This window comes from Mauremys mutica, chromosome 11 (assembly GCF_020497125.1).
Source record: "Mauremys mutica isolate MM-2020 ecotype Southern chromosome 11, ASM2049712v1, whole genome shotgun sequence".
Lineage (NCBI taxonomy): Eukaryota > Metazoa > Chordata > Testudines > Geoemydidae > Mauremys > Mauremys mutica.
Genome location: NC_059082.1, coordinates 41,625,465 through 41,653,175, shown reverse-complemented (window position 1 = coordinate 41,653,175; position 27,711 = coordinate 41,625,465). Strand labels below are relative to the sequence as shown.

Sequence of the window (27,711 nt, the reverse complement as noted above, 5' to 3'; positions counted from 1 at the left end):
CCACCCGCCTCACCCTGCCCCCCACCACAGAGCTGCAACACCGCGGTGAGCCCCATGCCCTCCCACCTTGCCCTGCCCCCCCACTGCAGAGTCACAATGCTGCAGTGAGCCCCCCCCAGAGCTGCAATGCCACAATAAGTCCCCTGCCACCCCCACACTGTCCCCCCACAGAGCTGCAACACCATGCTACGTGCCCCTTGGCCCTGCACCCCCCTCCGAGCCACAATGCCGCAGTGAGCCCCTGCCCCCGCATGCCTTGTCCTGCCCCCCGACAGAGCCGCAACACCACGGTGAGCCCCCAGCACCCCTACCTTGCCCTGCCCCCCCACCACAGAGCCACAACCCCGTGGTGAGCTCCATGCCTCTCTGCTTCGCCCTGCCCCCCTGAGCCACAATGCCGCAGTGAGCCTCTCGCCCTTCCCCACACCGTGGTGAGCCACAGCCCCCCTGCCACAGAGCTGCAATGACATGGTGAGCGCCCCACATTCCCCTCCACTGCCCTGTGTCCAGGGTCCCGTCGCTATGACACTTCTCCTTGTGCCTGAGGAGTGACAGGCGGGTTTTCCGGCACATGGGGGCTCCCCAAGGAAGGAGACACAATGCACTGTCCTGTGGGAGCAACGCCCGGTGACGCGCTCTGCATCTGAATTGGGATGCGTAGGCCCCAAGCTCAGCAAGCCCCCTGCCCTGATACCGCCGGAGCTCTGGACACTCTGCCCAGGAGGTCATTGACAGGGGTCTCGCTGGGAGCAGCGCTCTCCCGCTGGCTGCTGCCCTGGGAAACCTGACACATGAAGAGGCAGTACACAGAAAATGGGACACCCATCTCTGCAGTCAGGTGCTTTAGACCCAGCCAGGGCAGCACCCAGTCTGCAGTGGCTGGCCCATTGCTCAGCGCCCTCCCACGACCTCCTGTCTATCTCCTCCCCTCCCCCACAGGTGGTGATGGCCGTAGCTCAGCTGTACTTCCACCTGGCACCCAAGGCCGAGGTTGGGGTCATTGCCAAGGCACTGGTGCGTCTTCTGAGGAGCCACAGGTCTGCAACCACCACAGCTTCTCCTCCTTTCTCCCTTTCCTCCTCCTGTCTTCTGCTCGCCCCCTCTCCCCACACACCCCTTTCTTTCTCTCCAGCAACCACCTGAACTTCTTTCCATGACTTGTTCCAAAGAGGCTGAAGTCTGTGTGTCACAGGCTTTCAGGGCTCAGGCCCTGCACAGAGCCGCAGAGCTCTTCTGCTGACTCACCCTGGCAGCCTGACCAGTGGGTCCTATTGGCTCCATCTCAAGAGTATGAAAGTTTCTGAGATGGAACCATCTCAGGGCAGAATCTGATGCTGGAACTTGTTATTTCAGTAGGGAGGGGGTAAATTTGGCCCAGATTGGGTCAAGTGGAGGGATTGTGTAAGAGCAGCCTGTTGCATGGATTTTCCTTGCTGCCTCGCTTCTACGGGGCCAGCTGATGGATCTCTCTCCTGGCAGTGAGGTGCAGTGGGTGGTGCTGCAGAACGTGGCCACGATGTCCATTAAGCGACGGGTGAGTCCTGGTTCCCTGCACTTGAGAAATTGCCCTTCTTTTCTCTAGAGGCTGGGGCTACAGCATGGTGGGATTTGGGGCGGAGCTCCCCCAAGCCTGAGGCTTGGGTCTGACCAATTCCTGGGCTGTGTGCAGGGACTCTGGGGTGTCAGATCAGTCCAGTCCCCCACCTCCTGCCATGGGGGACAGCCCAGCAGCCTGTCTGAGCCAGGAGCCTGTCTCCAATAGGGGCCAGTGCTAGATGCTGCAAAGAAATCCCCCATCATGCACTTGGTCCATTGCCCTGTCCCCTGACTGACCCCCAGCTGGCATCCAGCAGGGTAACTGGGCTGCTGCTAAAGCTGCTTTGTCCATGCAGGGGATGTTCGAGCCATATCTGAAGAGCTTCTACATCAGATCCACAGACCCCACCCAGATTAAGATCCTCAAGGTGAGTCAAATGCGCAGGATGGCCTGACACATGTTCACAGCGAGGCATCCTCAAGGAGCTAACAGAGGAGGTATTTGAGCCTCTAGCTATTAACTTTGAACAATCATGGGAGACAGGAGAGATTCCAGAAGACTGGAAAAGGGCAAACATAGTGCCCATCTACAAAAAGGGAAATAAAAACAACCCAGGAAACTACAGACCAGTTAGTTTAACTTCCGTGCCAGGGAAGATAATGGAGCAAGTAATTAAGGAAATTATCTGCAAACACTTGGAAGGTGGTAAGGTGATAGGGAATAGCCAGCATGGATTTGTAAAGAACAAATCATGTCAAACTAATTTGATAGCTTTCTTTGATAGGATAACGAGTCTTGTGGATAAGGGAGAAGCGGTGGATGTGGTATACCTAGATTTTAGTAAGGCATTTGATACAGTCTCGCATGATATTCTTATCGATAAACTAGACAAATACAACTTGGATGAGGCTACTATAAGTTGGTTGCATAACTGGCTGGATAACCGTACTCAAAGAGTAGTTATTAATGGTTCCCAGTCCTGCTGGAAAGGTATGATGAGTGGGGTTCTGCAGAGGTCTGTTTTGGGACTGGCTCTGTTCAATATCTTCATCAACGGCTTAGATATTGGCATAGAAAGCATGCTTATTAAGTTTGCAGAAGATACCAAACTGGGAGGGATTGCAACTGCTTTGGAGGATAGGGTCAAAATTCAAAATGATCTGGACAAATTGGAGAAATGGTCTGAGATAAACAGGATGAAGTTTAATAAAGACAAATGCAAAGTGCTCCACTTAGGAAGGAACAATCAATTTCACACATTCAGAATGGGAAGAGACTGTCTAGGAAGGAGTATGGCAGAAAGGGATCTAGGGGTTATAGTGGACTACAAGCTAAATATGAGTCAACAGTGTGATGCTGTTGCAAAAAAAAGCAAATGTGATTCTGGGATGCATTAACAGGTGTGTTGTGAGCAAGACTCAAGAAGTCATTCTTCCACTCTACCCTGCACTGGTTAGGCCTCAACTGGAGTATTGTGTCCAGTTCTGGGCACCGCATTTCAAGAGGGACATGGAGAAATTGGAGAGGGTCCAGAGAAGAGCAACAAGAATGATTAAAGGTCTAGAGAACATGACCTATGAAGGAAGGCTGAAAGAATTGGGTTTGTTTAGTTTGGAAAAGAGAAGACTGAGAGGGGACATGATAGCAGTTTTCAGGTATTTAATAGGGTGTCATAAGGAGGTGGGAGAAAACTTGTTCATCTTAGCCTCTAAGGATAGAACAAGAAGCAATGGGCTTAAACTGCAGCAAGGGAGGTTTAGATTGGACATTAGGAAAAAGTTCCTAACTGTCAGGGTAGTTAAACATTGGAATAAACTGCATAGGGAGGTTGTGGAATCTCCATCTCTGGAGATATTTAAGAGTAGGTTAGATAAATGTCTATCAGGGATGGTCTAGACAGTATTTGGTCCTGCCGTGAGGGCAGGGGACTGGACTCGATGACCTCTCGAGGTCCGTTTCAGTCCTAGAGTCTATGAATCCCCTACAAACACCCTGGACATAGCCTTGGCACCGGGCTACCCAACTCCCCTTCCATAAGCGATCTGCCCCCACCACCTCTGGGAGCTTGTAGGCACTGCCTTCCCTTCTAAACACCATCTGATCCTCTGGACCCCACGTGGAGCTCCATGCAGCCATGTGACACCTTCTCCTCGAGCCCGGACATGCACAGTCTGCTGCACTCAGAGTCTGGCTCCTCTCACTCTCCCCAAAGGCAGGATCCTTGGAGGTACCTCTGTCTCTGGGCACATGGGGGGTAAATTTTTCCCTCTCTCTCTCAAACACATGCTCTTGTGCTGCTCTCTCTCCCTCCTCTCCAGCTGGAAGTTCTCACCAACCTCGCTAATGAAACCAACATCTCCACCATCCTGCGGGAGTTCCAGGTACTCGGGGCTGGTGGGCGGAGCCGGGTGGGAGAAGCATGTGGCAGAGCTGGAAGCATTTCAGGGGTGATGCTGTCAGCATGGGGATAAAAGAGAGAGGCTTTGGGTGCAGCGTGCACTCGCCTCAATTGCTTCCCCCGCCCCCACCAGCCATGAGCAAGGGAAGAACCATTCACAGCCTGAGAGTAGCTACCTGCTGTGGCAAGTGAGAGAAGGCAGACCAGGGTTTCTCCTCTCTTCTTCTTCTGAGCTCATTGCTGGTGCTCAGCAGACTCACACTCACAATTTCATCTCCACCTGCCATTGGGAGCCATCCCCGCTGCCAGAGCTGGGCAGAAAATGGGGGTTTGGGTGGGGGAAAGAAATGGAAAATGGAATATTTCAATTTGGGAATGCTGCTGTGGTGCCTCATGGGAGTTGTAGTTCAGCTGTTTCATGCTCCCATTCTCCTCCATGGGCTGGACTCCCTGGTGAGACTACATCTCCCAGGATGCACCCCAATGGTGGAAGTTCCTGCAGGCATCATGGGAGATGGCTGGAGAGCCTGGCCCTACAGTTCCCAAGAGGCTCCATGACAGCGTAGTGCAATTCAAATACTTTGGTTTTCAGCTGTTTGGTTATTCAATGAAAAAATCTACATTTTCCATGGAAAGTAGAGACAGTTTTGATGGAAAATTTGTAGCCAGCCCTACATGGTCCTGGAGCCGGCTGGCTCTGTGAGGCTTGGTGGTGGCTATTTCATAGTTAAACACCAAGGTGTTGGGTGCAGGTTTCTGGGGGCCCAAACCCACCCCACTTTATTAGCAAAGCCCCTTTTTGTTTTTACCCTGGCCTTGGCCCAACCCCTGCTCCTCACTGGGTTTGGAGAGTGGGCATGGAGCCGCAGCCCCGGGGGAAGCAGCCAGGTTGTTCTGCGATTAGTGTGGGGGAAATCATGTGTATTGGGTCTCACGTAAACTCCTTGGGGCAGGGGCTAAGGTGTCTGTACGTGCTACTGGAATGTAAGTAAATGACTAAGTCTGCTGGATGGATTTCCCTAAAACAGGGGGAAATGAGAAACATCCAGCCCTACCAGGGCCTGTTCCCAAACATGGGGACTAGGGGAGAACCGGGCTTTACAGACAGCCTTGTGACTTTCGCTACAGCAGCTGCTAGGAGCCCTGAGCTAGTGCAGCCTCTGGGAGCCACCCTGCATGTAGTCTGAGCCCACGCGATCAGCTCTCAGACAGAGCTGCTCCGGCGTGGTGTCCTGACTCCCGATGCATGCCAGGAAAGCTGCCATGCCTCTTGTCCCGCAGACCTACATCCGGAGCATGGACAAGGACTTTGTAGCTGCCACCATCCAGGCCATCGGGCGCTGCGCCACGAACATCGGGAAGGTCCGAGACACCTGCCTGAATGGCCTTGTGCAGCTTCTCTCCAACAGGGATGGTGAGAGCCTGTGGCCCGGGGGCAGGGAGGGGCGAGGGGGAGCTGTCCAGGGGCTGCCTACGGGAGATAGTGCTTTTCAGAGCTTGCAGTGGAAGATCAAGCAATGAGTGATGGCCACCAGCCTGAAACAAGCTCTGGCTGGGTTCGAGGAGGCCACGGGCTGGGAAGAGCTGGTGGAAGGGGTGCCCTGTGCTGGGACGTTCTTCTGGGAATTAAATGTCTGGTTGAGCAAATTCCCACAGCTGCGTGTTGTCAGCATCACAGCGTTCGATAGCACACCCCTGGCTGAGGCCCCTCATGCACTGAGATCCTGCACAGCCCCGGCAGGGTGGGGAGAGGAACCGTTCACCCCAGAGCTGGCTGTGGCCGAGTCCTGGCAGTGCAGGGGACGGAAACATCTCTGCGCTCATTAGCGGCTGGGGATCTCTGTTGCCCCCAGAGCTAGTGGTGGCTGAGTCCGTGGTCGTCATTAAGAAGCTGCTGCAGATGCAGCCCTCTCAGCACAGCGAGATCATCAAGCACATGGCCAAGCTCACCGACAACATCCAGGTATGTCTGGGCTCGGGGGGGCCCAGCTGTTCCCACTGCCAGAGGGGCTGGGGGCTCCAGCTGTATGGGGCGAGTGTGAAGTGGGCTGTGCCCACAGGAAGGAGTAGGGGTTAGTTCAGGGGGATCCTTGGTGTCCTGAGCTGCCCTTCCTGTGGAAGTGCTGCTGCCTGTTGCCCCCTTTCTCCCCTTTCCGGGCCCCTACCCAGGGGGTGCTGCACTCAGTGTCTGGTCCCCTGCTTCTGCAAAGCCCTGAGTTTGAATCCCCTGTGCCACCAGGGCTGGGACTCCTCTAGCAGCGCTTGCCCCACGGGGCCTTCTGGAGTCAGCTGGGAGGGACCGGCCCAGCGGGAGGGACCGGCCATGCTTTTCAAACTGCCAGCACAGCCGCAGCAGGACCCGCTTGCTCCCTGGCTTGGCTGCTGCAGCGGGTGGGCATTGCCAGGCTCCCAGCTGTGTGTGTCCTGGAAGGGGCAGCACTGTGCAGGCCTGATGGTGTGGTTCCCAAGATGGACACAGGCAGGCACCCACCTAGGACGTGGCCTCAGGGGGCATCCCTGGAATGGAGTGGGGCCATCTTGTCCTCCCAGACCTCTTTGCCCCTTCCCCCTCCCCAGGGTCTCTGTGCTTGGGTCCCAGAATTCTCTGTGTTGGGTGCCCCAGTGCAAAGGATCCTGGGATGTACTCGGTAATGCAGCAGCTGGGCCCTGACTGGGAGAAGGAACTGGTTGGGTTGGTGGGACTGGGGAGCAGTGGGTGCATTGAACAGGACCAGCAAATCCTGACCTACGGAGTCCGCAGCATAGTGGCTGCAGGGTGTGGGCAGGTCTCCCATGGACTGCACTGCACTCGCTCCGGCTCTGGATGACGCTCCTGGCCCCAGCCCCTCCCTCTGGAGCTTGCCCTGCGAGGGATTTTGGCAGAACTGGGGTGCTGCCATGTACCTGTCTGCAGGTGCCCATGGCCCGGGCCAGCATCCTCTGGCTGATTGGCGAGTACTGCGAGCACGTGCCCAAGATCGCACCCGATGTGCTGCGCAAGATGGCCAAGTCCTTCACTGGTGAGGAGGACATCGTCAAGCTGCAGGTTATCAACCTGGCAGCCAAGCTCTACCTGACCAACTCCAAGCAGGTGAGCGCCGGCTGGGTGGGCGGCAGCAGCTGAAGCTTCCCAGACCGGCTCCGAGACCCTGCCCTCGCCACGCGGCTGGCTCTGCCCTGGCAGGCTCTGTGCAAAGCGGGCATTGCATAAGCAATTAGTGCAGGGCTGGCTGAGCCTGTGCCCCCTGCGCTGGCTCCTCCTGACCGCTGCCAGGAAACTGTGACCATCGCAGCTGTGCCTGACTCCACCCCACAGTGCAGGGCCGCCTAGCTGGCCAGTTCCCATGGTGACAGTGCTGGGCACTCTGAGATGGGGTGCAGCTGTCTCTGAGTGTGCTGGCCCCTGCCGGGCAGTGGGATGCTGTGTGAGGGCCAGGACACTTCCATCTGAAACAGCCTGGCCAGCCAGCCAAGCCTGCAACCCGTGGGCCCAATCCTGTAAGTAGCTCTGTGCCAACAGAAGCCAGGGGATGTGGCGGGCACTCAGCACTTTGCTGGATTGGGCCCACAGTGAGGGATGTGTGGGCTGGGCTCAGGGAATCAGCAGAGCTGGGGTGGGTGCCATTGGGCAAGTCCCTTCCACTCCCTGGGCCTCTGTTTCCCCATCTGTGTGGTGGGGAGGGGGTTTGCTCAGTGCAATAGCCCTGTAAAGTCCCAGGGAAGATGCTGAGCTGCCAAGCATCACCGTAGAGCAAGCTGCTGACCCAGTACGTGCTGAACCTGGCCAAGTACGACCAGAACTACGACATCCGGGACCGGGCCCGCTTTATCCGCCAGCTCATCGTGCCCACCGAGAAGAGCGGGGCCCTTAACAAGTACGCCAAGAAGCTCTTCCTGGCGCAGAAGCCCGCCCCCATCCTGGAGTCTTCCTTCAAAGGTACGGCAAGGTGCAAGGGACCCAGGGGTCTCTGTCTGGCTATGAGAGGGGAGCCAGTTCCTCCCAGTAAGGGCTGGGTGATGTGGAACATGGGGCCTGCTGGGCTGCGAGGCTGGAAGCCGCTAGGGTGGGGAGTGGGGCCAGGAGGGCTGCGCTCTGAATTCTCCCCTCCTGCTGCAGATCGGGACCATTTCCAGCTCGGCTCGCTCTCACACCTCCTCAACGCCAAGGCGGTGGGCTACCAGGAGCTCCCTGACTGGCCGGATGAGGCCCCCGACCCATCCGTGCGCAATGTGGAGGTACCATGCTAGCCGGGCTCTGGGGATGGGCCTCATGTTGTGCTCCATTTGTGTGATCCCGGGGAATGGTGCTCACTGCACTACCCACAGCCTTGGTGTCAGGGGCCCCTGGGCTCTGGTGCCAAGCTCCTGGCAGCTGCTGAACCTCCCGGGTGTCCAGAGAAGTGGGTGGTTCCTGTCCTGATGCTTAAGGCAGGAGGAATGGGGCGCGGAGTGGAGGGGTTGGGGCAGACGCCCTACAGAGTCGCTCTGCTCCTATGACAGCAATCTCCCTCATTTGCAGGAAGAAACCGCCTTCCTCACTGAAAGCCACATCGGGTTGCTGGGAGAGCTCAGAGAGGTGGCTCGTGTGTGTTTGTTATGGTGCCTTGCTCTCTCTCTTGCTTTTAACTTCCAGCACTTGGGAATTGTGTGTGTGCGCATGTGTTGGCTCTTTTCTATAACACACATAAAGGATCTGACATCTCAGCAGAAAGTAAAAGACAGACCCACATCCGCACAAACGTGTGTGTAGATTAAACTCCTTTTAATCTCTCAGGGCTAAACTTGAGCCAGGCTGAGTGTGCGTTGCACATACACAAGCACACACCTGTTTGGTAGCGTAGCCCCCAGCCAGAGCCCTGCCATGCCTGTCAATGGATCTGCCCGCAGCGCTCGCTGCTGGGTGATCCACCCGTCAGGGAGAAGGCTGGTGAGCATCATGCCATGAGGGTGGGGAGAAGAGGGATAGGTGCATGGTCCGTGCATCGCTGTGCGGTTCCCATGCCCCCTCCAGGACAGAGCCTCCATGGTACTGACCCTGGGGACATTTCCTGGGAATCAGCATGTCCATCACTGCAGAATCCCTTTGGAAGGGCCTGGCCTCTGTGATCTCCACTCCTTGGGCCAGCTCTCTGCTGTGGGGGGTTCACCAGGGATTGGCATGGTCCTCTCCACGACTGGCACGCACCTCACCTCCTTTTCTGCTCCCGCGCAGGTTCCAGAATGGACCAAGTGCACCAGCCGGGAGAAGAGGAAAGAGAAGGTGGAGAAGCCATTCTACTCAGATTCAGAGGGAGAGTCCGGGCCCACGGAATCAGCAGACAGCGGTGCGGGATCTGGCCGTCTCTGTGCCAGGCAGCAGAGTGGCACTGCCCAGCCCTGGCAGTGCTTCCATGGCTGGAGGGCAGCAGGCTCCTGCGTTACCTGCCTGTGCAGTGCTGAGCGCTGGCGCCTGCTGCATGGGGATGGCAGTGTCATCCGCTCCCATCTACTGGTGATGTTCCCGATGGGTGGGGGGATAAGATGCGTCTGAGGGGCAAAGGGCCAGCCCTTCCAAAGCTTCTCTGCTCTGCATCCCCCACCTTCCCTGCTGGCCCAGGCTGGGCTGCCAGTGGCCTGACTACAAAGGGCTGTGAGCCCTTGGCCAGTGCCCAGATGGCAGGGGGCTACAGAGCCCTTCCCACTTAAAGCCAAGGGAGCGTTCAGGGTCCTCAGATTGGACTGACCCTCGCTCAGGAGCCCTTCCTCCCTGGAAAAGGCCCAGGGCACAACGTGTTGTCTGAAGGGCCCATCCAGCCCTGCCTCCTGGCTATTTGTGGGGAGCGGGCACAGCCAGCGTCGCCCACGTGGGACAGGGCGCATCTGTGTGCACGTATGGGAATGACGTGACGACTCCCTTCCTTCCCCCTCCCCAGCGCACCAGCTGGGGGAACCCCTGGCCCAGCGACCATGGCAGTGCAAGGCCCCTGGAGGGAAGGATCAAGTGCAGGGGATGGCAGTATGGAGTGGCAGCCGGGGGGTGGGGGGCACGAGGGGGCTGGGCAGGCCGGCCTTGCAGATGGTGCCTGGCAAGGGCTGCCAACACTGAGATTTTCTCTCTCTCTCTCTCTCCCAGACCCAGAATCTGTCAGTGAGTCGGAGAGCGAGAGCGGCAGCAGCAGCAGCGAGAGTGGCTCTGACTCGGGAAGCCGGGGCGAGGAGAGTGGAGACCAGTCAGAGGAGGAGGAGAAGAAGAAAAAGAAGAAGAAGAAGAAGGGAAAGGAAGGGCCCCGGAAAGCCTGCCCAGAAAGCGCTGGGAGGTATCACAGGCAGTGGCGGGGAGAGGGGGCAGGAGGTGCCACCAGCTGGGGACTGAGGAACACCCCCGGGGACGTGAGGGGACTACAGCCCATCCCACCATGTCTGTTTCTCATGCCTTTAACACCCAGCATCTTTCCCGTGCCCCCTCCTTTCGCTGACATCAGCCGGGTGCCAGGCAGAGATCCCAGGCTGAAAGGCTGGGCCCAGCTGCTCCAGTGCCAGCAGGGGGACATGCAGGAGTGTTGGTGGGGGGGATGTCAGTTGCTCAGCCAGCAGGGGACAGCGCAGGAGTGCTGGCGATGGGGTGGCTGGGGAGGGTGTCAGCCACCCAGGGTGTGTCACCGCTTGGGGTGACATCACCCCAACATCGGCACAATGTGATTGTCCTGCCGGAGAGGGTGAGTCTAGCTCAGACGCATGGTCTCCAGCCATGGCTCTTATCCAATGATATCAAAGTATGTAAATTAGCTCTTATCCAATGAAATCAAAGTATGTATGGTAGCAGGTGCCCCTGGCAGTCACGGTGCCCAAGGGGCGTGCGAGGTGTCGGTGGTGCCCTGTGCCTGACCCTCTCCTTCCCCCAGCGACCCCAGCGAGGAGGAGGAGGAGCAGGGGAAGAAGGGGAAGAAGAAGAAGCCGCAGGATGAAGGGAAAGGGGGTTCCGAGTCCTCGTGGGAGGAGGGCAGCGTCTCAGAGAGCAGCTCGTCCGAGTCGGACTCAGGCTCCGAGGCAGAGGAATCCCAGTCGGAGCCGGAGAGCAAGAGGAGAACCACGGTGAGGGGATGGTCTGGGTGGCCAGGGAGGGGCTCGCTGCCGCTGAGCTCTGGCACCACCCACCTGCTCTGCAGAGAGGTGGGCCGGAGCTCCCATCCCGCCATGCACGGGCCTAGGACTCAGCTCCTGCCCCTCTCTGAGCATCCTGCACCCAGGGGTCCCCGTGCCAGTGCTGGGCTGGGCCTTGCTGGGCCCTGTGGTCCTTTCCCAGCCTCCCCACCCCCATCTGCTTGCAGTCATACTGCCCCAGTTCTGTCCTCTCTTGCAGCCTCCCAGCAGCAAACCCGCCCCAAAGGCCTCCAGGAAAGGGACCAAGGAGATCTCCTTGCTGGACCTGGATGACTGTGAGTCTCGCTGCCCCACAGCTCATCCCAACGGCTTATCCCCACTGCACTATGGGCTGGGGGGCTGGGGCGGGGCAGGGGAGAGAAGCAGGGAGACTTGTCTTGACACCTTTCCTCCATCTCCCCATCTCTCCCCTGGTTTGCTACCATTTCTCCTCCTCCCTGTTTGGATCTGTAGCTTCCCTGCCTGCCTGCTGCCTGGCTCTCACGGGGGTCAGTGATGGCATTTGTCCCATGGGGACCCCCTGAAAAGCTCAATTCTGGGGGCCCTACCTGGAACTGGGAGGAAGATAGGGACAGTGGGGGACACAGGAGGTTGCTCCCCCCAGAGACTGTCCTATCCCCACCTCCCGCAGCCAGTGCCTGGCTCCTGCTCCCAGCTGGGGACTCTGCTGTCCAGGAGGCCCTGCTACTCAGGTCTGGCTCCACCTCTGTGTCCTCCCTGTGCTCCCCTGCCTGCTCCTGGGCTGCAGCATCCCTGCACTGACCCACCTCTGAGCACCCCTCACCGAGGCCTAGGACAAGGGGGACCAGATGTCCTGATTTTATTGGGACAGTCCCAATATTGGGCCTCTTTCTTATATGGGCCCCTATTACCTCCCACCCCCATCCCGATTTTTCACACTTGCTATCTGGTCACCCTACCTGGGACTGGCACGTGGCAGCTTGGAGGTTGCTCTGCAGGAGAGGGAAAGGGGCCGCCTGGCACTGCCTGTGGAGGAGCACAGGGACTGGAGCCACTGGCAATGGCCTTCTGTCTGGCCCACCAGGCATCAACTGTTCCTTCCTGCTCCCCACTGGGGTTTCTGCTGCTACTAGGCTCCAGCTGACTCCAGGCAGAGTTGGAGCTGGGCGGCAGGGCCATCCTTATAGCAGAGCCACCAGCAGGGAGCCAAGGGGGGTATCTGATGCCCAGTGAGCCGAATGGAAGGCCCTTGTGGGCCAAATGTGGCTTTCAGGTGGCCCTCTGGGACTGCAAGGGGGCAGGTGCCTAATGCCACCACTGCAGTGGGTTAGTCTGTTCTCACCCACATGCTGAGTATAACACCAGGGCCCCAGTGGTGTCTCGCTCGCATCCTGCACTGCCATGTTGTGGGCTCAGCATCCTGTGTTCAGCCTGATGCGTGGCCCTGGCATGGGTAATGCAGCATCACAAGTTAGAACCATTCTCTGGGCGAGGCAGCGAATGGCCCAGGTGCTAGGAAATCCTGCTTCCACGGCTGAGCCTGCAGGGCAGCCAGGGCCAGGGGCCTGGGGAGAGGAGTGTGCAGCAAAGACACAGGTACTCTCCTTGGGACAGACTTTGAGGACGGGAGCGGTGTCACGCTTAGTGTGTGCATAGGACCCCAGGTGTCCCTTATGTCCCGAGAGCCCTATAAGAGCAGGTGTCCTGGGAAATGTGGCTTCTCGGGGAAGGAGTGAGCAGGAGATGAGACGACCCCCTTCAGGAGCAGCCTGAGCTCAGTGTGGGGAAGGTGGGGGCTGAGACAAGACTCGTGAGGAATGCCCAAGAAGTTCTGGAGTGGCTTGGCTCTTTTTGGGGGGGTCCTGTGTTTGGTGACAGAGTGAGCCCCAGGGGAGAGTCCAGAAGGGACTTGGCCCAATGAGCACGACTAGATTTTGTAGCAGCATAGTCTAGTAGTTAGAGAGGGACAGGGAGCCATGACTCCTGGGTTCCAATTTCTGCCTGTCCTTATTACTTACAGTGCAACCATGGGCAAATTCCTCTGTCTGTTTCTCCATTTGTTGTTGTTGTAATAATAACCCTTAATCCTAATACAGCACTTTCTATCCCTAGATCTCAAAGCACTTCAGAGAGGAGAGCAGTATCATTATCCCCTTTTACAGATGGGGAAACTGAGGCACAGGTCAGGGAAGTGACTTCCCAAGGTCACCCAGCAGAACAGTGACTGAGCTGGGAATAGTCCTCAGCTCTCCTTAGTCCACTGTGAGATGTAACTAATGCCTCCCTGGCCCTGGCATAACCATCATTGCCTGCAAAGCACTCTGGGACCCTTGCATGCTCTAAAGGGGCAGCACCCATGCAAGAGCGGCGCCAGGGTTTTTGGTGCCCTAGGCGCAGGACCGGCTCTACCCATTTCCCCGCTGGTCCCGGGGCTCCAGTGGACCTGCCGCAGACGTGCCTGCGGATGCTCCACCGGACCCTCCGCAGGCACGCCTGCGGGAGGTCCACCAGAGCCGCCTGCCGCCCTCCCGGCAAAATGCCGCCCCCCCCGCAAATCCTGGCGCCCTAGGCGACTGCCTAGGTCGCCTAAAAGGAAGCGCCGGCCCTGCACCTGTGTCATTGCACAAGGAGTGCTTATGCATGTAGTTCCCATATTGATATCGCTCCCACTGGGCTCATGAGCTGCCTGCTGATTGGTTCTTCATAGCTGTGTGATCTGTCCATGGTGCTGAGGGAGCCGTGACATTACCTTTATTATGTGGCTGCAGATGCTGAGTGTGTTCTTCCTCTGGTGCCTAAGCCTTGCCCTCTGCATAGGGGAACTTCACCTGGTGTCCCTTGTTCCCACCTTCCTTTCTCTCAGCATCAGTGGGCACATGGGATCTAGTCCACCCTTGGGAATTCACCCTCCAGGACCATGGAAAACTATTCTTTAGTTAAGGAGAAAAGAGCAGGGTTCTAAGATGAGTGAGCCCATCCCACATAAATAGCACAAGAGTCTACCGCTGGCCCCATAATTGTGCTGTGTGGTGCTGGCCCACATAGGTCAGTTTGGGTTTGTCCCAGGATGTCCAGGGTGATGGAGAGCGGCCTGTAGAAAGTCTGACTAATAAGCTAAAGACTCTGACATTGCAGCTCTATGGGCCAGGGGCCACCTTTTGGTTCTGTGTTTGTGCAGCACCTAGCACTCCCAGGCTACAGAAGTACAACTAAATAACAGTAATTCTGATCTATGAAAAATGTTGGCACAAATAATTTTTTGTTTGGATTTAATCTAAATTGATAAAAAATTGAACTTTTTTTGTGTTTTGGTTGCTGAGAATTGAAATTTCTGTGTAAACACAAAAAAATTTGGTTGCCAGAAACTGACAAATGAAGTTGTTTAGCGTTTCTGACAAAAACCGTACAGTTTTTGATGGAAATTGATTTTTTGTGTGTGAAAATGTCTGGTTTTGTCACCAAAGAAAAAGCTATTTTCTGTCAAAAAAAATATTTCAGTGAAAAGTTTTCAGCCAGTTCGAATTAACGATCCCCTGCTCCTCTCTGGCCAGGAATCTCAAAGCACTTTACAAATACTAATGAATCCTTCCCCAGTCCCCCAGGGAGGCTTGCAGGATAGGCCTGGGTTCTAGTCCTGGTTCTACACTGCTTTGCTCGATGACCTTGGACAAGTCTCGTCGCTCTGTGCCTCAGTTTTCCCATCTGTAAAATGGGGGTGATGCTACTGACCACCTTTGTTAAGTGCTTGGCTGAAAAGTGCCCCATTGAACTGATGGAGAAACAGGAAAATGTGATTTGCCCATGGTCAGCAGCAGAGCTGGGAATAGAGCCCAGGTCTCTTGGTTCCCCTGCTAGAGCTTTACCTACACAGCCACCCTCACTCTCAATGGGGTGGTGAATCGGGTCTCCACTCTCTCTGTGTCCCCATCACAAAACCACTCTCCCAGCTGGCCTCTCACTAACTGCCTCCCTTGTTGTTGGGCAGGGGAGCGGAGCTGAGGAGTGAGTGCACCCTGGAAATGGAGCTGCCCTCTCAGCCCTAGTGCCCCATCCAGGGCTTGGCTGGGTGGCACAGCGGGCGCTAGCCTTGCCACCTACTGTGCTGTGGCTGCTGGGCTGGGCCTGGCACCTTTCAGCACCAGCAGAGGAAGCTTAGAGCAAAACCAAAGGCTCTGGGCAGCGGCAGAGCGAGCAGCGCCTCTGGGGCTGGGCTTGGGCCCTGGATGAGACCTGCCCGAGGAGGCACCGCACTCAGCTCTGTTCTGCGGTTGGTTGTCAGTTTCAGAGTCTGTATTCAGGGCAGTGCTCCACCCCCATGCCCAGTGGTTCCCAGGCTCCCTGCTACTTCCTGCAGTCTCTTCAAGTGACTGCCAGCCTACCTGGGCAGCAGAGGGCTCTGCTGGGCGTTCCTGGGTGTCCCACTTTCCAAGCCACTGTGGGTGGGGTCGTGTCTTCCCCCAGGCTCTGGGCAATACCTGCACAACCCCCACCACGACAGGAGAACAAACCCCAGGCGTCAGGAGACTCATAACTGGTGACACCCTCCCTGCCCCTGCTTGTCTGGTCCTGCCAGACTGGGCTGGGCTTTCGACAGTCCTGGCTATCACCTGTTCTTAACCCTTTGTTCCCCACTTGTCTCTGTCTCACAGTCACCCCCGCTCCACCCCAGCCAGCCTCCTCCCCCGCTATTGTCTCCACCAGCCTGGTGACCGACCTGGAGGGACTCACACTGACCAACGCTTCGCTGGCTCCTACCGTGAGTGACCCCAGTTCTTCATGGTGGGACGGCGGCCCTGCTGCTGGATCCCTCCTTCCAGAGTAGTGGTCCCCAACCTTTTCGTCTGGCGGGCACCAGACGAAGGACCGTGGCGGCGGTGGAGCACCCGCCGAAATGCTGCCGAATTTCTGCCGCATTTCGGCGGCGACGCCTCTCGATAATGTCACTCGTTGGCAACAAGTGGCGTCATCGAGAGGCGTCGCCACTGAAATGCCACCGAAATTTGGCGGCATTTCGGCGGGTGCTCCACCTCCAGCCAGGATGTGGGCACATTTAGGTGCCCCTGCGGGCGCCATGGCACCCACGGGCACTGCGTTGGGGACCCCTGTTCCAGAGCACCATGTAAGGAGGCCTAGAAAGCCACGGTGAGGCCTCCCCTGCGCTGCACTCTGCCAGGGGATCCCCCCCTGCGCCCCCTTTTGAGGAGGACTGGGAGTTAGTGATGGGGCAGCAGGTAGGCCCTGGGGTCCCTTCGGAAGAACAAGGCCACCCCAAGAGCATAGGCGCAGGCCCTTCCTGGCCACCGGCCCTGCGCCCCTGCCGCCCAGAGTCCTGGCTGCCTGCCCTGCTGCTGCCAGGGGGGCTCCGCTGCCAGCCCCGGCTCCCGCTCAGCTGCCAGCCCCACGCCTGGGAGCTCCACTGCCAGCCCTGGCTCCCCCTCAGCTGCCAGCCCCACACTTGGGAGCTCCACTGCCAGCCCTGGCTCCCACTCGGCTGCCAGCCCCACGCCTGGGAGCTCCACTGCCAGCCTGGGGTCCCGCTCGGCCACCGGTCCCCAGGGCTCTGCTGCTGGCCCCAGGGTCCCGGCCTCAGCCCCATGCCCAGGGCTCCACACCCGCCTCTAGCTGTGGCCCTAGCCTCTGCCGCCATAGCCCTGTCTGCGTCCCCCTCTCCCACAGCCACGGCCCTGCTCCCGGCCCCAGCTCTAGGGGGCGGTGAGGGGCGTGGACAGGGGTAAGAGGGGTGCAGCTCAGCACCCCCACTCCAAAAACTGTCCCAGCACCACGGCTCAAGAAGGGGAAGGACTCGCAAGCCCGACCCCGCCACCCAGAGTCCTGCTCCCCCAGCCCAGGGCCTCAGGCGTCTGCAGGTAGCAATGGAGGTGGGACCTGCTCCTGAAGTGATTCCTTCACTTCCCCTGCCTTGGAGCATAGGGATCAGCTCATCACCTCTCACCCACGGCGTGTGCCAACAGCTTTTCTCCCTCCCTCTGCCCAGATGCTCAGTCCCGTGTTCAGCACCGTGAAGACCTACGAGCTGCTGCACCGCATGGCGGGCGAGGGGCTCTCGGTGGAGTACTACTTCAACCGGCAGCCCTTCCCCCCTGACCCCCACATGGTGGCCGTGCAGATCCAGTTTTCCAACAATATGGAGTCGGAGGTGAAGAACCTGCGGGTCAGCGAGCCCAAGCTGGTGTCCGGGATGCGAATCCAGGAGTTCCAGGAGATTGGTAAAGCCGGCTTGGGCTGGGATGACGGGGCTCCCAAAGGCAGGCTCGCTCTCCCAGGGCTGCCGCCAGGGATGCTCATGCAGTGAGTCGGTGGCGAAGCCTTGCGCTGCCCACTGAGTGAGGCTCCCTGGCGTGGTGCACATTCTGGGCTTTGCAGGATGCAGGCTTCATGCTGACCAGCAGGAGCCCAGGCGGCCGGCCCTTCGCACTGCCAGGACCGGGCTGCAAGCCCCTCAGCTAGGCTATTGCCACCAAATGCTCTGTGTTGGGCAGGGGGGGCAGCTGCTCAGTTGTGGACCAGAATCGGGGGGTAGGGCACAGAAGCTGCCCCACGAAGCTGCCTGGCTGGGATATGATCTGGGCCCCTCTGCCTACGTGTGCTTCAGCTGCGATCTCCTAGCAGCCATTGGGGGGGCACTAGAATGGGGCCCTAATTGTCACCCAGGCACACTATATTTGGGGGGGGAGTTCGGGGGCAACAGTGTCTTTACCTGCACCCCAGTTTGCCATGGGATGGGGGATTGATCCTCACCCCACTGGCGCTGGCCTCTCCCAGGCTGATGGCCCCACCTGGGAGGTCCCAGCAGGAAGCCCCCAGTCAGCCGTGCCGGCGGAACCCTCCCCCAAAATGAGCAACGTTCCTCCCCTGGGGCCCTGTGGGCAGAGTCACAGGCTGAGGGCTGCACATGCACCCTCAGGACACACACACACCACACCCCTGTAGGCTTCATGGAAGGACCTAGCCTGAGGTGTATGTGCAGCGGGAAGCTAGCTAAGGCCATTGCAGTTCATGCATCACAGGCTGGGATTCCCCTAGGCTGCCTTCCGGAGCCCACGGGGATTCCATGACTGTGTGCATTGCCAGCCTGGTGGAGATAGCTATGTCTGCAGTCACAAGCTGTCCCTGTGCTTACAGAGTCCTTAGCACCTGGCGACACCGCCAGCGTAATTATGGGCATCGACTTCTGTGACTCCACCCAGGCGGCCAACTTCCAGCTGTGGTGAGTTCCCCTCCCTGCCCCCATGGGCACAGGCAGGAGTTACCCCTCTTAGCAAGGCTCCAGGACCCTCGTCAGCGCTCAGCTGGGCTGGAGTGCATCCCTTCTGCAGGAGGTCGGATTCTTGGCCCCAGATCTGGCCCACCAGACACATCACCTTGGGACCCTGGGGCAGGACTGTGCCCCATTCATCTCAGTGGGGTGGTAGCTGTGGAGCCTAGTGGAGCTCTAATGCCAGGCGTTCAGGTGTTACCAGCGCAGGGTGGCTTTGTTCCCCGTGTGAGTCCACAGCGGAGCTGTTCCAGCCCAAGTGCAGCTGCTTTGATCAGAGATGGGGCTCGCAAATGGGCCCTACAGGATGGGGAAGCAGAGAAGGGTTCTTGTTCCTGGCCCCATCAGTCAGTGACTCCCACACCACCATGGATTCGCCCCATGGCGCAGCTTGCAGGGCCTGCCTTCTCTTAGGCAGCAGTGGGCACGTAGCCTGTCACCCGTCACCGCCTGGCACTGAGCTGTTGGGCTGCCCCACTGCCTGACATGGCAGACCGTGTGCTTAGGAACAGGGTGTCTAGTCGGGCGTGGATGAGCTCCTTCCTCCCTGCTGTCCAGAGAGCATCAAGGGCTGGGTGGTAACAAGCTGCTGCATTGGCTGCTGAGCGCTGGTGGGATCTGCTTCTGACCCTCCCCCTGTGCCTCAGTTTCCCCACCCCTATAGTGGGGCAGTGGCACCTTCCCCCTTTGCACAGGGCTTTGGAGCGCTCTCGGGGGGGAGAGGAGGGCAGCCGATGGTGAGCTGGGCCTGGCATGCAGGGCAGAGCATGGTGGGGATTGAACTTGCCCTCAACTCCCCGGGGTTAACTGGGCTGGGTCCTTCTCACTATTGCATGTTTCCTCCAGCACCCACTCGCGTCAGTTCTACGTCTCCATCCAGCCGCCGGTGGGAGAGCTCATGGCCCCAGTGTTCATGAGTGAGAACGAGTTCAAGAAGGAGCAAGGTGAGTGCTGAGCGTGTGCTGATTGCCCTTAGAGCGTCTGCAAAGCTCACCCAGAGCCCTCTGGACTGCAATCCCAGCCTCCCTCCCTGCCCTGCCCTGCCCTGCCCTGCCCAGCCCAGCCCAAGCAGGGAGGTCTTCAGAGTCCAGCATCCCTGTCGCATGGAGCAGGGTGAAAGACCTTGTGACCCCTTCCCTCCCCACCTGGCCAATGACAGGTCCAGGCCTCTGCATGTGACCCTGCCCCTGGCCCCACCCCTTTCTGCCCCTTCCCCAGGGCCTCACCCCAGTTCCACCCAGGGTCCCCCCCATTCCACCTCTCCACTGCGGCCCCAAGTCTGGAGAAGCTCTGTCCCCCCACCACAGCCCCAGGCCGCAGTGAGGACTGAGAGCTCCCCCAGCCCTGAGGCTGCAGCAGGTAGCGAGAGCTCCTCCCGTCCTGGGGCCGCAGCGGGGGTCCTGGTGCTACAGCTTCCCCTGCTGCCCCCAGCTTCTGCTGGGGAGTGGGGTAAGAGGTGCAGAGGGCTTCCCCCGCTGCCGCACCCAGTGTGAAATCCAAGTAGTGGGGGTGGGGGCAGGCAGGAATTTCCCCCGACCGGCCACTGGGGAGCAGGGTCAAGAGGCGCAGGGGTTTCCCCCAAGGCCCCACCTGCCCTGCCCTGCTGCCCACGAGCAGGGTCATGGTGCGGGGGCTTTCCCCACCTGCCCGGGGCTCCAGGGCCCCCGGGCACAGGCCCCGTAGGCCCAGTGGCTAATCCGCCACTGTCCGGTAGCACCTCTCAGTTGATGCTTGTGTGACTTCTAGCCTTCCCCACCCCCAGCAACTTAGCCCAGGCGGGGCTCCCTGCACTGCACTCGGCGGGGCTGTGCTAGTGGCTGATGTTAACACCAATTTTATTCCCCTCTGCGTCCTTGCTTTCCTTAGCACAGCTGTTAAGGACAGGTGCGGGTAAGTCGCAGCTCCAGGAGCGACTCCCAGAGGAGGAGCCGCTGCTGCCCCCTTACCTCCCCCACTCCTCTTACCTGCCGTAGCATTAGCTCTGCTGCCAGCCCCATAGTGAGACTATGGCTGTGAGCTGCTCTCTAGATCAGCAAGCTAGCACTGGTTTAGCCCCCTCCCCAGCCTAGGGCCTGGCCTTGGAGATTGGGGCAGGGCAGGGAGGACGTGGCGCAGCACTGTCAGAGGGCTCAGGAGGAGATGGGTTCCCAGGGCCCCATGGAGCTCCCCTGGCAGTAAGGAGCATCAGGCAGAATCCAGAGGGCCTCATCGAGCAGGTCACGGTGTGGGCCCACCATATTGGGGGTCTCTTCTCCGGGGAGCTGTCTGGGATCAGACAACATGCTCCCAGCATGCATTGAGCCACCCTGGTATGAGTAGAGGGTGACAGAGCCAAGCAGAGCATTGCATGCTGGGACGTGTCTCTGCGGGTGCAGGACTCCTGAGGCAGTGTCAGTGCATGCTGGTGCTGTCGGCACATTAAACCAGGGCAGCTGCAGCCTGCATTGCAGTATCCAGGTTAAGCATGGCGTTGCAGCTCCTCGGGGGGCTATGGGTGGGTACCCTTGGCCAGCTCCTCTCCCACCCCCATCTCCCTCTGCTCAGTGCACATTCCAGGCTGCTCAAGTCACCTCCCCCGACCCTGCCGTTCTCACCATGTGTCACCCTCTCCCCCACCCTGGCTCTACAATCACTGCCCCTCCTCCTCTAGGTGCACCCGGCCACTGCTCTGCCACCTCCCCTCCCTCCACAGGGCTCACATCTTCCTCCCGCACTGGCCTATAATGTGCAGCCTGCCCCCACTCCCTGCCCTGCCTGGTCTGGACCCTGGGTGCTGGCCCGTCTCCCCACCTCACTGTGCCTTGTGGTTCTGGACTCTCCTGGTGACTCCCCTGGGTCCGTACGGGAGTGGCTGTGTGTGTGGTCATGGCTTGCCCTTTGGGCTGAGCCTGTTGGAGTCAGTCCTCTAGGCCGAGGTCTGGGTCTTGGTGCTCAGGTGCCAGGTTCAGCCCCCAGTCCCGGTATCAGTATGTAAATGGCTGGGAAAGCAGACATGCTCAGATACCACCGAGACGCTGCCCTGGTAGCATTCCCAATTCCCACCATCTCCCCCCCAAGCCTGCACTAGGGATGCTCCCAGCAACACTCTGCAGCCCCGCAAGGTTCAGAGGAGCAGCCAGCATCCGGCACGAATGTTTGACCAGCCACCCTCCTGCATTGCAGCTTTCGGAGCTGGGCTCAGGTGCTGGGTCCCTGGTGTCCCAGTGCGGGCTGCCTGGCAGCATCCTTACCCTAAACACAAGCCCTCAGTGCTGTGAGCTGGCCACACCGGGCCGGAGCCTGCATTGGCCCGTGACTGTGGCATGCACCTCGGGCCCAACCATCCCCAGAGCCCGGCTCAGAGAGTTTGGGGAAGGTGGAAGAATTCTCCCCAAAGCAGCCTCGAGGGCTACTCCTGTCTAATGGCTCACCTGGAAACAGGTTACAGATCAGCTCTGAGCGCTCTCTGGGATGGGCCAGGCTGGGGATAGGGGAAGCTCTGTGGTCAGATTTGAACCTCCTGAGGTTGCAGAATCTGCCTGGCAGTCCCAGGAGCCCATCTGGCTGGCCAGGACCCCCCAGCACCTGCCTGACTGGCTGCATTACAGCAGCCATGCTCAAGTCCCAGCCAGATCCTGAGAGCTGCAGGCGAGGGGAGCTCAGGTGACTATTCCACAATCCCCAGACTGGGGATGGGAAAGGTTTGGTGGCAGAGGGATCTTCCCTCCCCTGCTGCACCCAGTTAGGCACCATGCTGTAGCAGCAGGGAGTTCCCGGGGAGTCCAATGCATGAAAGGGTTAAATTCCAATAGGTGTTTCTTGGCTCCCTCTGTTGGTGGCAGGTGGTAGAGCCACAACCTCTCATACCTGTGCTGCCATTATGGTGCGCCACTGTTCTGCATCATCAGTGCAATGTCAGGACCCCCAATCAACATGAAGCTTTACATGCCCTGCACCCAGGGCCCCCAGGGTGGTCTGTCTGCAAATTGCAGGAGGGGCTTGGCCATCCCGCCCAATCCCACCTGCCAGGGTCCCACACTGGAAGCCAGCATCCCTCGGGTTTCCATACCAGCATGGCAACAGGGAGGCTGCTGGCATGTGCATTCCCAGGGCTCTTTCTGCTTGGTAAAGGGAGAGGCCCTTTGCTGAAGCATGGCCCTGCCAGCTGGATCATGGGGTGGGGGTGGGGTGGGGTGATCCAAACTGGGTCGTGGGCAGAGCTCCAGAGTGGCTGGTGTTGGGGGTACAGGGGTGCAGAGAGAAGCATGGGGAGCTAGAGGAGATTCATTTAATTGGTGCTGAGGTTCTGGGCAGGCAGCAACTCAGAGAGCCGTGGTAGGACATAGAGGGGTTTCCGTCCTCCGTGTATAGTCCTCACCCTGTGCCAGTCCGCCTCCCACTGCAGCTGCATCCGTGGGTATATGTGCCCAGGCCCAGTGCAGCCTCTACCAGAGCTGAGTCTCATGGTTCCTGAGGTCATTGCTGGAGGCAGCTTTACAGCAATTTCCTCTAACAATCAGTTCCCCAGCAGCCTTGGCACTGCAAGCATCACCCCCTCGGGCCTGCCCCAGTCCAGCAGGCTAGAGCTGGACTCCCCTGGACTGTTTGGCAGCTCCTGCATGGGGCTAGCTGCCTGCACTGTTCCACTGGCCCACTAGGCTTGTTAGCCCCTCGCATTCCCACCCCCTCACTGGGAAGGGGTTTGCCTCTCTCCAAAGGCAGGACTTGCTGGGTGATGTCAGAATCCTAGTCGTATGCAATGGAAAAGGCCTGCTGCCCTGTCCAGCCCCTCTTCTGGGCCAGTGCCGGATTGGTCCCTAGCATTAGCGCTGGACTAGGTGAAACGAGCGAGGGGGCTCCTGCCAGTTCTCTTAGGCTGCCACATTCGTCTCCCTAGGGCAAGTCCAGCCTCATGTCACCCCATTGTGCCAGCTGGGCCCCGCCTGTCCTGTCAGGAAGCCCCCTCAGTATCTGACTGTAGCCGAGCTCGAGATATTTAACTACTTCTAGCTTTTTCTCCTGAACCAAATGGGTTTGTGGCCAATAGTGCCACGGCTGGCGCTGCTGCCGGCAGGCTAAGGTCAGACCTCCTGCAGCCGCAGGGGCTAAGCCAAGCACTGCGGGGCCAGGGCAGAACTCCCGTCCTGCTGGACAGCAGTGGGCAGCTGGCTCAGTGTGTTGGGGGAGTTGCCTTCCTTGTGAGGAGCTGCTGGTGGCTATTGCAGGAGGCTGGACAAGAAGGGCCCATGGTACAACGCTGCTCACATGGAACGGGAGCATTTCACAGCCACCCTGCACTGGTTTAATGATGATCATTTGACTTGGGCCCAGAGTAGAGAGCCCTGGAGCCCTGTTAGCACAGGGTGAAGGAGGGAATGTCTGCTTCCCACCCCCCCCCACACACACACTATGGACAGTGCCTGCAGGACACGGTTGCACAAGCTCCAGTGAAGCTAATGGCCTTTGAGCCATTTCTTGTGCAGTGTCAGTGCACTCTATGAGGAGCAGTTACAGTTCAGAGGGATCGGAGCCTGCAGCAAAGCTCCCCACTACAAACACTGCATTGTGGGGACTGGAACCTGGACCCAGACCCGGCCTTGGGGGGCTGGGATTCAGCCGTCCCAGCGATGAGCTCATGTAGGGAGCCCCGGACGGGGTTCAGCTTTCTGACTTCATTCAATAACAGGTTGTGGCCGGCCAGTGCAGGAGGCCCAGCCGAGTGTCAGAACCAGCATGGGCAGGGCGTGGGGAGCTGGTCTGCCCTGGGCAGGGTGTGACCACCCCCCAGCCAGTGCATGAAGTGCTCCTGGGCTCACCGCCACTCCTTCTCAGCCACTGGGGGGGGAGGGGGTTTCAGGCCTTTTAGGACCTCAGGGCTTGGGGTGAATTGGGAAGAGCCCCCAAGGGACTATCTCTCCCCACCCCTGTGAACAAGCACTCTGCGGCCCTCCTGGCTCTCGTCCCATTGATGTAATGCATAGGAATAGGGTAGTGTCCCTTTAAATAGTCTGTGGGCCTTCTAGTGGCACTCACTGTGTTGAGTGTTAGAAACCAGCTGGAGCAGCAGGGTGTGCCCTTAGGTCTGGCACATGTATAGTTAGCACACACTATTCCTGGGCCTCTGATGTTTGACGTAAGCAGCAAGGCACAACAGGAGCTTATCACAGTGCCACTAGAGGCAGCCCATTGGCCCTGCCTGGCACTGCTCTGCAGGCTTGGAGAGCCTGACATTGACCCAGACAGCTACCCCGACCTGACTCCGAGCCAGGTCATCGCCTGAACCACCAGCCATGTTCTCGCAGGAGAATCTATTGGGGCAGTGCTGGCCCAGGCAGAAGGAGCCCACCTGGGTCCTCAGATGCTGGGCGGAGCTGGTGTCTGGAAGAGTCCTGCGTGGATTGGTCCCTGGCACCGGTTTGTTACCACACACACACACCCCATGTGGTTTTCGTCCTTGTTGCCAAAGGCCCAGCCCTGCCTCTGCCAGTCGCTGCAGGGAGGGTGCTCGGGCAGCTCAGCCCTGTCATTCAAATCAGGGAAGGTGCCTGTCTCGGGGCTAGACAGCCCGTCCACGTCCATCCTTTAAACCAGATTAGCCACACGAATAGCTCCGCCCAGCCCTTTGCGGAGCTGCCCCAGGCTGACCCCCCTCCAATCCCCTTTCCAGGCAAGCTGACAGGAATGAGTGAGATCACAGAGAAGCTGACGCTGCCAGACAAATGCCAGAGCGACCACACAATCGTCCAGCGAGTGACGGCGGCCGCCAACGTCAGCCGTGTGCCCTGCGGAGCGGACAATGAGTACAGGTCGGGGGGACCTCGATCTACACACACAAGTCCCAACTGCTAGAGCTGAAAGGAGCAGCCCTGGTAGCCCAGGCTGGAGCAGGTTCCCTCTGTGAGCCAGCCATCCCTTGGGGGAGACACCGAGGAGCTGTGGCTGTAGCCAGAGCCCCTGTTGCGCCATTGGGAAACAGGCAGGCACTGGCTGGGGCAGGTCCATGTTCTACTCAGTGCCTTGCATTCGCCCTCCCTGACCCTGCCGGTGTCGCTCAGGGACCTGCCAGCTCCTGGTGCCTTTGGCTGCTGGTTCCTGGGCTAGATTAGTACCAGGGGACACTGTTATAAAGTGGATGTGATGCTGGCACACTGCTTGTGGCAGTCCCTTGCCCAGACAGGGGCCCCAGCTGCGACCCAGCTCCCCTGTGGTTTGCAAGGCAGCTCTGTGGTCGGCAGGTCTGGCCACACCAGGTGGGTGAATGGAGCAGCTGGTGCTACACAGGCACAGGGGATGACTAGAGGCCCAGTGCTGAGGTACAGTCTGTCACTGCCTCAGGGCCACCTCTCCCGGCACTGGGCTGCAACCCTGGGGATCAGCTGGGTGTTGCCCTAGGACAGCGCCTTCATACTCCCTCCTTTCCCACGGGCAGGTTCGCTGCCAAGACAGTGACCAGCGGGAGCCTCGTCCTCATCACCTTGGAGCGGAAGGAAGGAGCCAGGGCCCACCTAACTGTCAACAGTGAGAAGATGGTGATTGGCACCATGCTGGTGCAGGACGTTAGCCAGGCCTTGGCACAGTGACCAGGAGGCTGCTGCTCCTCCCCATCCCCCCGCAGCCTGTGAACAACACCCTGCCCATCCCCCCGCCAAGATTCCCCCCTCCCCACCTTCTGTTGTCCACATCTCAGCCCCCTCTCCATTGGCTGGCAGCAGTGATAGACAGACCCTTTCTGCAGCCTGGGAACCAGGACAGGGTGCTCCCTGCTGTCTGTAGCCCCCTTCTCCCCCCCCCCAGGCACACAGCCACTGCCCTGGAGGATTTTGTCATCCCCCCCACCCCGGCTGTGTCCCTGAGGAGCAGGGGGTGAGGGAGGGGAGCAGATGAAGGCTGCTGAGTTTGGGGGTGGGTACCAGGGCAGCAGCCAATGGAGGGTGAGCTCTGATGGCGCCCTGGCAGTGTGGCCTTGGGCTCCGTGCCGTGAAGTCGCTCCGTGCCAGTCTCGCTGTAGCTCTATTTATTATGACCAGGAACATCAATACAATCCCTTGGAAACTGTCCCGCTGCCCAGCTCTGCCTTGTGTGTGGAATTACTCCTCCAGCCCCCCGTGGGTCTGCCCAGGTGCCCGTCCCACTCAGGCCCGGCAGCCTCTCCAGTCCCAGCTGGGGCTGGCAGCCGGCCCTGCAATGCAGGCCCCAGTCTAAGCCTTGCTATGGGAGCGGGTGGAGGCCTTAGGGTCCCGATCTGTGAGAGCCAGCGTCTGAGGCCTGGCTGGCAAGCACCCTGGAGGAGAAACGCCATGGAAATACCATGCTGCGTGTAGTGAGCCTAGCACAGGAGGGGAGGGAAGGTCCAGAGAGCCCCTCTGCCACCTCCCTGGGTTCGCAGAGGGTAGAAAGGGGGCAGCCCTGGGAGGGAGGGGCAGGAATGCAGTGGGGAAGTGAGGCCTTGGCACTGCAGAGCTCAGGACCGGAGGGAGGGGGTAGAGCCCTTGTGTTCGCTAGCCCCCCTCACTGACATAGCCACTCAACTTGCCAGCCATATACCGAGGGCACCTCCCCCGACACTGCAGCTGCCTCTGGGGAGCAGGCTAGTAGCCTCTTAGCACCGTGCTGTGACCCTACATGGCAGCTCCGCACAGGGAGCGGGGAATCTCCATTAACAGCAGGCTGCAGCGAGGGCCACGCTCTTCACCAGGGAGCAGCCCCCCGGTGCAGGGATCTCCATGGGGGCAAATGAAGGGCCCAGCTCAACCAAACTCCAGCTCACCCTGCCCAGGTCCCGCTCAGGCAGCCTGGCCTCAGTCCCTTCTGGCACTCTGGGGCAGCTTGTGGGCCACTCCCTGTGAAGGGCACTCGATGGTGTGATGCCTGTTGCCCAGCTGCAGCCAAGGGGTGAGGCTAATCATCCTGCAGGTGGAGCAGGAGGACATCCCCCTGGAGGGGGCAGATATGTGGATCTGCTGCTACAGTCTTCTTCAGCACCACGATCGGGAGTATGGTGGTGCAGTGCGGGGGGGGGCTGGGCAGTCAGCACCCGTGGTGAGATGCCAGCCAACTTCAGCCCAGCTCAGCACCTCGAACCAACCCTGCCCCATGATGCTGGGGGGGAGCCTGGGCCCTTTCTTAGGGGCTCTCAAGTGTGGGGCACCAGGCTGGCATGGGCTTACAGTGCCCCCAGCATGTTCCCAGGAGGTTGGCAGTGGGAAAGGGAATCTTTTACCTCAGCTCAGTGCTGAGTGTCCACATCACAGGCCTCCCCACTACCCTGGGCCTTCCCTGGCTGGCTCAGGAGAAAGGCCAAGAACTGACGCTCTGGCAGTGGGCTGAGGTGCACTGCAGGAAGGGATGCCCTGCTGGGCTGCAGCCGAGGGCATCCTTCTCCACAGCAGCCTGTGGCCACCTCCATGATAGTACTGCCAC

The 27,711-nt window shown here is 59.2% G+C and overlaps 1 protein-coding gene across 6 annotated transcripts in view; it reads left to right on the top strand.

The window, feature by feature from the left end:
* AP3B2 (adaptor related protein complex 3 subunit beta 2) overlaps positions 1-26,124 on the top strand; it is a 66,125-nt gene extending 40,001 nt beyond the window's left edge. For 5 of the 6 annotated variants that reach the window (XM_044980382.1, XM_044980384.1, XM_044980385.1 and 2 more), the window contains 20 exons: positions 940-1,037; positions 1,480-1,534; positions 1,893-1,964; positions 3,856-3,918; positions 5,217-5,349; positions 5,789-5,898; positions 6,850-7,026; positions 7,686-7,872; positions 8,053-8,171; positions 8,455-8,511; positions 9,148-9,259; positions 10,048-10,231; positions 10,817-11,006; positions 11,275-11,350; positions 15,686-15,792; positions 17,032-17,263; positions 18,180-18,264; positions 19,159-19,256; positions 24,959-25,097; positions 25,721-26,124. In XM_044980382.1, the coding sequence (XP_044836317.1) occupies positions 940-1,037; positions 1,480-1,534; positions 1,893-1,964; positions 3,856-3,918; positions 5,217-5,349; positions 5,789-5,898; positions 6,850-7,026; positions 7,686-7,872; positions 8,053-8,171; positions 8,455-8,511; positions 9,148-9,259; positions 10,048-10,231; positions 10,817-11,006; positions 11,275-11,350; positions 15,686-15,792; positions 17,032-17,263; positions 18,180-18,264; positions 19,159-19,256; positions 24,959-25,097; positions 25,721-25,871 (2,445 nt within the window). In that variant the 3' untranslated portion in view covers positions 25,872-26,124. The remainder of the gene's footprint in view (positions 1-939; positions 1,038-1,479; positions 1,535-1,892; positions 1,965-3,855; positions 3,919-5,216; positions 5,350-5,788; positions 5,899-6,849; positions 7,027-7,685; positions 7,873-8,052; positions 8,172-8,454; positions 8,512-9,147; positions 9,260-10,047; positions 10,232-10,816; positions 11,007-11,274; positions 11,351-15,685; positions 15,793-17,031; positions 17,264-18,179; positions 18,265-19,158; positions 19,257-24,958; positions 25,098-25,720) is intronic. The other variant, XM_044980383.1, reaches the window with a different exon arrangement.
* The last annotated feature ends 1,587 nt before the right edge of the window (positions 26,125-27,711 follow it).